Source organism: Strix aluco, chromosome 1, assembly GCF_031877795.1.
Source record: "Strix aluco isolate bStrAlu1 chromosome 1, bStrAlu1.hap1, whole genome shotgun sequence".
In the NCBI taxonomy this organism is placed as follows: domain Eukaryota; kingdom Metazoa; phylum Chordata; class Aves; order Strigiformes; family Strigidae; genus Strix; species Strix aluco.
Window position 1 is genome coordinate 95,459,800 of NC_133931.1, and position 8,955 is coordinate 95,468,754.

Consider the following 8,955-nt stretch of genomic DNA (forward strand, 5'->3'; position numbering starts at 1 on the left):
TTGGTACACAGGAGGTGCTCATCAAAGCACGTGCGAGGTCCTTCTCTGCCCATCACAGCCTTGACCTCAGTGAGAGTACAGTTATCTCAGTGCTGAAAACTTGCTGCTCATGGTTAAGGGGCCACACCTCATTTCAGGCCACATCTAAAGTGTTTCAAATGGAGTAACTCCTGATTTGCTATAGCTCAGTGGAAAGAGAGGCCCATTTAAGAGGTCACATATATGGAATGTGAACCACCTGTTTGAAAATCATGGAGGTTCTAAAGAAGGCTATTTAATACTTTGCTGGTGAACTCTTGGTACATCAGATTTTACTATCTGTATTACATCTCCCTCCCCCCATCAAGTACCATTTCCTCTCTGAAAGTCATTACACTGATTTCTGAATAAGGTTTGACTCTGAATAAATAAGGATTCCAGAATTTGTCTTGATGACATTAAATAAAAAAGGATTTTTGAACTCTCACTGGAGCAGAGAAGAAAATGCTTTGTAAGTTGTCAGTGTTACAAATGTATATTGTATTGCATGTGCTGATTTTGAAACAGTTGTCACAAATGTTTATGTGGGTTTGTTTGTTTTTCTGCCATCATTTTGCAGATGAAAAACACCAAAATTGAACTCCTGGAAGAAGAACTCAGACTTGCCAGGGATTCAAATTCAGAGACAAGCAACAAACATAAATTCCTGGAGCAAAATCTGCAGAAGTACCAGATGGACATTTCTCAGCTCAAGGCAAAGCTGATGAGTTTGGAGGAGATGAAAAGACAAGCTGAAATGGATGGAAATTCTGCTAAGCAAAACCTGGACAAATGCTATGCCCAAATAAAGGATCTAAATGACAGAATCACCAGGCTGACTTATGAGACTGAAGATGAGAAAAGGAAAAGGAAGTTGCTGGAGGATAGATATGAGCAGCAGAAGAATGACTATGACCAGCTGCAGAAAACAAGACAAAACGAGAAAGACAGCCTTGGTTGGCAAAAGTTAGAGTCTGAGAAGGTCATCAAGGAGAAGGAGTACGAGATAGAAAGATTAAGGGTTCTTCTTCAGGACGAAGGCACACGGAAGAGGGAATATGAAAATGAGCTGGCTAAGGTAAGAAACCAGTTTAACGAGGAGATGAGTAATTTAAAGAACAAGTATGAAACAGAAATTAATATTAAGAAGACCACAATCCAGCAGATAGCTGCACAGAAAGATGATGATGCAAAAGGCCTCAGAGCCCAGGTTGACAGACTGACCAGAGAAAACAGAGACCTTAAGGATGAGATTGTGAGGCTGAACGATGCCATTCTGCAAACCACAGATCAACGGAGGAGGGCAGAAGAAGATGCTCTTCAGCACAAGGCTTGCAGTTCTGAGGTGTCACAGCAAAAGCATCAGTTAGAGCTGGAGCTGAAACAGATCATTCAGCTTCGTGGTGAAGACAACTCAAGATACAAGCAGGCACTTGAGGAGGCTGCCTCAACTATTCAGGATAAAACTAAGGAGCTGGAAAGGCTAAAGGTTCAGCTTCAGGAAGAGGCTAAAAGCCGATGGGAACTTGAAAATGAATTGGCTAAGGTAAGGAACAGTTATGATGAGGAAATTATTAGTTTAAAGAACAAATATGAAACTGAGATTAATATTACAAAGACCACAATTCACCAAGTCACCATGCAAAAGGAAGAGGACACAAATAATTACAGAACACAGCTTGATAATGCCATGAGAGAAAATAGGAATTTGTGTGAGGAAATTAGGAGACTGAAGAATACAATAAGTCAGACAACAGATAATCTACGGAAAATAGAAGAGAATGCTCAGCAGCAGAAGGCAGCTGGCTCAGAGCTTTCTCAGAAGAAACAGCAGCTGGAGATTGAGCTAAAGCAAGTTATTCAGAGGCACTCTGATGAAAGCATGCGGTACAAACAGTCACTTGATGATGCTTCTAAGACCATTAAAGAAAGAAACAAAGAGATTGAAAGGCTGAGAAAGTTGTTGGATGTAGAAACAAGTCAGAGAAAAGAACTAGAGGATGAGAACAGTCAGTTAAAAAGAGTCCAGTTTGACCTGCAGAAAGCAAACACAAGTGCTACCGAGACAATTAACAAGCTGAGGATCCAAGAGCAGGAACTGGCCAGACTGAAAATTGACTATGAAAGAGTTTCACAAGAGAAAAAAGGCAGGGATCAAGAAAGTGCAAAATTCCAGAGCACTGTAAAAGACTTGCAGATCCAGAAACATAAGCTGGAGGAGGAACTTTGCAGGCAGAATAAAAATGTAATGGAGGAGACGTCCAGGAGGAAGAAACTGGAGGAGGAAATAGAAGGCATGAGGAGATCTCTCAGAGAGCAATCAGTTAAAATAACTAATCTCACACAGCAGATAGAGGAAGTGTCTATTGTAAAGAAGAGGAATGAGGATGACCTTAGACACCAAAGAGAAGTATTAGATGGTCATGTGAGAGAGAAGCAGAGATACATGGAGGAGATAAGAAAATACACATCTGATGTTGAGACTTTACGCCGTCAGTTGGTCCAAGAACAGGAACAATTAAAACAGGCTCACCTACGATATGAACACTTACAGAAAACCTCTGAGGAAAAAAGCAAAAACTTGAATGAGTGCAAAATAGAAATTGAAAGGCTTCAGTCTCTCACTGAGAACCTAACCAAGGAACACTTGTTACTGGAGGAAGAGCTACGAAATGTTAGATTGGAGTATGATGACCTCAGAATGGTCAGAAGTGAAGTTGATGAGAAAAATACTGCCATTGCTGAACTAAAGAATCAGCTTCAGACAAGCAGCAAGCAAACCCTGGAGCTTCAGGGGTTGATTAATGATTTACAGAAAGAAAGGGAAAAATTGAGACAGGAAATTGAAAAATTCCAAAAGCAAGCTCTAGAGGTATTCACATATATTTTGATCCCGGCTTTACTGTCTCTTGGATATGTAATTAATTGCAGTGTCCATTTGAATCAACTTAATTCACACTTTGCTGTTTAAGTTCACTGTACTTGTGACTAATACCCCCTTTATGGCCCTTCCCCTTGTTCATTTTTAAACAAAAATGGCAGGATTTGGCCACTTTTTTAGCCTCTTTGCTTCCTGGGAGCTGTACTAGGGAGCCATAAGCTGTCTTATCATCTAGCTGAGCCTTGCCCTCAGCCCTTGCCTCAGGAGAAACCCTGGGTCTGTACCAGTCTCCACCAAACCATCCTAGTGGAGGCTGAGAGTACATGGAGTACCACTGTGCTTTAGCTGTACCCTTCTGGCTGTGTGCTTCCCCAGGCTGTTTTCAGCCAGGATGGGTTAAAGCAGGCCTTTGAGGCTGACCTGAGTTCTATCACAAACTAAACCAGCTAAAAACCCCAGAACCAACAAGCTGTCAAAGTCCTGCTTAGCTGGGTAAGGTGTTGACTACAAGTGAGGATTAAAGATCATGTTGTCATCTGTACCTAACGTACTTAAAGCCTACATTTCATTGACTGTTTTGGGGATTTATGTTCCTAAGTCACTAGGGGCATTTGCAAATTTTACTATTGGATCTTATTTCTTAAACTTAAGGTGACAGCATAAACAAGTTAAAGAAAACATTTTTTCGTATTTCATTCTTTTGCCTGGTTTCTTGTCCAAAGAGCTACTGTTTAAATATATAAAGTGAGCACTTGTGAAAATGTTTCTTTGCTTTTTCATATACTTGCCCTTTGTATTTCTTTTCTCATTCCCTTCTCAGCTATTCTTTCCTTTATTTTAAAAATCTTAATACTGATTTTTAAAAAACATTAACATTTAGGATTATCTGACATCTGTGCATATATATAGATGCATGTATTAGAAATATATAAACTTGTATTCCATTTAATATGGCCTACATACAAATGTGCATGCTTGTAGGTGTTTGAGTATGTGTATACATGTATGAAGACGTTAAGTGAATTAAAACGTAAAGCAACACAGGTTAAATTGTTTGGAGTAACATACGAAACTAATAGGAGAGCAAAATTTGAGTCATATAGTTCCTTTTTATCCACGTATGACCAGTTCTTAGCTGATACAAGTTAATCTTGGTTAGAAAGACTATGCCAGGGTACATCTGCTGAGCATCAGACTCTTAATGAGTCTTGAATGCTCTGTGTATGTGTAGGTGTACTGTGAGAAGCATTAAAAAGTTATAAAGAGCTAACTAAATCAGCAGAAAATCAAGGCTATGGGTAACAGAATGGAGTCTCTGGTGGTACTAGAGACACCGTCACTGAAGGGACAATGTACCTTCACTGGTTTATGTGTATCCATGGTCTTGGGTAAAGCACTGCTGTGACTAGAACATTTTCCAGTGGCAGCTTGCTGCAGGTTAAATGACAGGCTGAAGAGCTTTGTAAGTGGAGAGCATAACTCTAATCATCCTCTTGGTTTATTTTTTTTTTTAAATTTGTAGGCATCCAATAGGATTCAAGAATCCAAAAATCAATATAGTCACATTATGCAAGAAAGAGAAACCTTGCTGATAAAAATGAGTGCTTTGGAGCAAGACAAAGCCAGGCTGCAGAGATTAGAAGAGGAGCTGAACCGTTTGAAAGTTACCCTGGAATCAGAGTCTCGTTTGAAGCAACGCCTGGAAAGTGAGAAGCAACAAATCCTGAATGACCTCAATCAGTGGAAGAGCCAGCACTCCCGGACAGAGGAATCTATAAGGAAGATTCAATGTGAGAGAGAGAAGAGCGAGAGGGAGAAGAACACCCTAAGGAGTGAGATTGAAAGGCTGCAGATGGAGATCAAACGGATTGAAGAGAGGTACCGGTGCAGACTGGAAGAGACCGCTGTCAAAAACCAGTCAGAGTTGGAGTCCGAGCGTCTCAGGCTGCAAAGAGAGATTGAGAAACTCAAGCAACGCCCATACGGGTCCCACAGATCTACGCAGACTGAGGAAGACTTTTGTATTGATGCCTCCAAGTTGCTGTTCAGTGGGCTGCGGAAGAAGATTACAGCAATGCAGCTGTACGAGTGTCAACTGATAGACAAACTCACCCTGGATAAACTGCTGAAGGGGCAGAGGTCAGTGGAAGAAGTTGCAGCTGACATTGAACCCTACCTCAAAGGGGCAGGTGCTATTGCAGGGGTGTCTCTTTCACCCAGACAGAAATACTCTTTTGTTGAGGCCAAACGGAATCAGCTGCTTACAGCAGAAAATGCAGTCCTGCTCTTAGAAGCCCAGGCAGCAACAGGAGGCGTGATAGACCCACACCGAAATGAGATGTTAACTGTGGACAGTGCTATTGCCAGAGATCTGATCGACTTTGATGACAGAGAACAAATCTATACAGCAGAAAAGGCTATTACAGGATTTAAAGATCCTTTCTCAGGCAAAACCGTGCCAGTATCTGAAGCCATCAAGAAAAACTTGGTTGACAGAGAAACTGGGATCCGTCTGCTTGAAGCCCAGCTGGCTGTAGGAGGGATTGTTGATCCTGTCAACAGTGTTTTCCTACCCAAAGATATAGCTTTATCTCGTGGGTTGATTGACAAAGACCTGTACAGGATCCTAAACAACTGTCAAGGCACTACAAAGAACTTCATTGATCCCACCACCAAAAAGGCAGTCACTTACATGCAGCTGAAGGAAAAATGTAGGATTGAACCACACACTGGTCTGCTCCTCCTCCCAGTGCAGAAGAGGAGTATGTCATTCCAAGGAATCAGGCAGCCTGTCTCAGCAGATGCACTGCTCGAGGCTGGAATTATTAAGGAATCAACAAGGAATGACTTGGAAAGAGGTGCAATTACGGTGGAAGAAGTGAGTGAGAGAATCATTGATTTCCTTCAGGGCTCTAGCTGTATTGCGGGTATCTACAATGAGGCTACTAAAGAGAAACTTGGCATTTACCAGGCTATGAAAATAGGTTTGGTTAGACCGGGGACAGCCCTTGAACTCCTAGAAGCTCAGGCAGCCACAGGGTTCATAGTGGATCCTGTCAGCAATGTGAGGCTGCCCGTTGAGGAAGCTTACAAAAGAGGCCTTGTTGGAATTGAATTTAAAGAGAAACTTCTCTCTGCTGAAAGAGCTGTCACTGGGTACAAAGACCCAGAAACTGGAAACATCATTTCTCTGTTTCAAGCAATGAACAAAGAACTCATAGAGAGAGGCCATGGCATTCGTTTGTTGGAGGCCCAGATTGCTACCGGAGGGATCATTGACCCCAAAGAGAGCTACCGCTTGCCAGTAGAGACAGCCTACAAGCGTGGCTACTTCAATGAAGAGCTTAACCAGATCCTTAGTGATCCAAGTGATGACACCAAAGGGTTCTTTGATCCCAACACAGAGGAGAACTTGACATACTTGCAGCTGAAAGAAAGATGCATAAAGGATGAAGCAACAGGGCTCTGCCTTCTACCCCTGAGAGAGAAGAAGAAGGTGGTGCACACCTCACAGAAGAATACCCTTAGGAAGCGCCGGGTTGTCATTGTAGATCCAGAAACGAACCGGGAAATGTCCGTGCAGGAGGCGTACAGCAAAGGCCTCATAGATTATGACACCTATACAGAACTAGCTGAACAGGAGTGTGAGTGGGAAGAAATAACTATTACAGGATCAGATGGTAGCAGTAGAGTGGTTCTTGTCGACCGAAAAACAGGTAGCCAGTACGACATCCAAGATGCTATTGATAAAGGTCTGGTTGAGAGGAAGTTTTTTGACCAGTACCGTTCTGGCAGCTTAAGCCTGACGCAGTTTGCAGACATGATTTCCTGCCGTAATGGCACTGATGAGGTGTTTCGGCATGAGTCAGTGACTCGGTCCCCCACAGTGCTGAGTGTCAGGAGCTCTTCTTCACTGATCAGGAGTGGTTCTTTCTCAGAGACTCCAGAAGAGTGCAGTCCTATTGCAGCCATATTTGACACAGAAAACTTGGAGAAAATCTCCATTTCAGAAGCCATACAGCGGGGCATCGTGGATAGCATCACCGGGCAACGATTACTTGAAGCTCAGGCCTGCACAGGGGGCATAATATGCCCTACCACAGGCCAGAGGCTTTCACTTCAGGAAGCCGCCAGTCAAGGCATCATTGATCAGGATATGGCCACACGTCTCAAACCAGCCCAGAAGGCCTTCATAGGGTTTGAAGGCATAAAGGGTGGACGCAAGAGGATGTCAGCAGCTGAAGCAGTGAAGGAAAAATGGTTGCCTTACGAGGCTGGGCAGCGGTTCCTTGAATTCCAGTACCTCACTGGAGGTCTTGTGGACCCAGAAGTGCGTGGAAGAATAAGTACTGAAGAAGCCATTAGAAATGGATTGATTGATGGTCGCGCTGCCCAGAAATTACAAGACATGAACAGCTATCCCAAAATTCTGACCTGCCCCAAGACCAAACTGAAAATATCCTACAAAGATGCAATGAATCGGTCAATGGTGGAAGACATCACCGGGCTTAAACTCTTGGAAGCAGCCTCTGTTTCATCTAAAGGCATATCCAGTCCCTACAATGTCTCCTCAGCACCCGGCTCTCGCTCTGGCTCTCGCTCTGGCTCACGTTCAGGCTCACGCAGTGGGTCTAGAAGGGGAAGTTTTGATGCATCAGCAAGCTCTTCGTATTCTTACTCGTACTCGACCTTCAGCAGTGGGTCTATTGGGCGCTAATAACAAGATTATTCTATATCCCCTTTCCTAAAAAAAAACCCAACAACAACAAAGTATCCCAAAGCAAAACCCATAAGTCTTTTCTGGGTGTGTTCAACTTCTCTTCTGAAAAAGCTGTAAAATGCTTGAATGCAAATTTCTGAAATATAGATTAGGGAATACAAAAAGTCATATTTGTGAATTTCGAGTTTCGGTTCCCATTTCCTTTTAGTATTTGGATTTTAATTGGTCTCTGTATATTTTAAATACTCTGTCATGTGCCTTCTTCTGTTATCTGTAACTGTCAACCTATAAGCTGATAACTGAGGTTTGAAAGTCTTGCAGTAGTTAATTTTTTCCACATAGACCTTTTTCAATTTGCCATTATGAAGAAAAAAATATTAACAATATGGACAGAAAATGCCTTTAATATTTGTTTAGAATCTATACTATAAACATGAAAAGCTCTGTCTTCCAGATACTCTACTTCTCTCTGTTTGGCTAGCCATTTTCTTAAGTATAACTTGGTGGATTAAAGGGCTATTATTAGGCTGGGCTTTTGTTTTACTGTTACCCATATATATTTTCTACTGTTTTGCTTGATTTCCATGTAACAACAAAAAAACTAACTGCACCGTGTGAGCTATTCTGGGCAATAAACTTTTGAAGTTTTAAAGTATTTGTTGTGTACTTACTAAATTTAGCTATGGACATTCTTGGAGGTACAGATTAGAGAAAGAACCATTTTAAAAAGTAGCAAATACTAGCTTTGTCATAATGTACAGGCACATTATTTTTCATGATGCTGATCCATCATTTTTATGAATGTGAACTTATGATTCTGCATTTTCAGTAGGAAAATGAAGATAGCACCAATAATGGGAACTATGGCCCTAGCAGCAGAAAGCCTGTTTCCGCAGTTGGTTATAGACTTGATGATGACCAGAAGCATAGTGCTGTGGCTTGTGATCCAGCCCATTGTCTCTGCAGCTACAGGGGACTGAGTCAGATTCTGCCTTACACATCAGTGTAACTTTGGACAATGTGCAGAACAAAGATACAGTAATGGGGCTTAGCCGGCCAGTATGGTGACAGAGGATGATCTTTCAAAACTTGAACAATCACCCCCAGTAGTGTTCTCCCACCTCTTCTGCTGGCTCCTGAAAGCCCAGGTTGAGAAACTAGCAAGAGTATGTCAGTGTTTGCATGATGCCTTGCTGTTCTCAGATCTACATAGGCTTTTGTCAGCCTGCTGACTCCTTTGAGCTGAGCTGAGAAACCAGAGCAGGCCTAAATGACCGCAGGGTTAGAGGACACAAAAGTGGTTTGAAGCCATTTCAGCTGCCATGAATGTTCCTTA

At 42.3% G+C, this 8,955-nt stretch overlaps 1 protein-coding gene across 2 annotated transcripts in view; it reads left to right on the plus strand.

The window, feature by feature from the left end:
* DSP (desmoplakin) overlaps positions 1–8,274 on the plus strand; it is a 39,551-nt gene extending 31,277 nt beyond the window's left edge. Inside the window, exons 23-24 of one of the 2 annotated variants that reach the window (XM_074827948.1) lie at positions 599–2,890; positions 4,422–8,274. In XM_074827948.1, coding sequence (XP_074684049.1) covers positions 599–2,890; positions 4,422–7,616 — 5,487 coding nt within the window. In that variant the 3' untranslated portion in view covers positions 7,617–8,274. The remainder of the gene's footprint in view (positions 1–598; positions 2,891–4,421) is intronic. The other variant, XM_074827958.1, reaches the window with a different exon arrangement.
* The last annotated feature ends 681 nt before the right edge of the window (positions 8,275–8,955 follow it).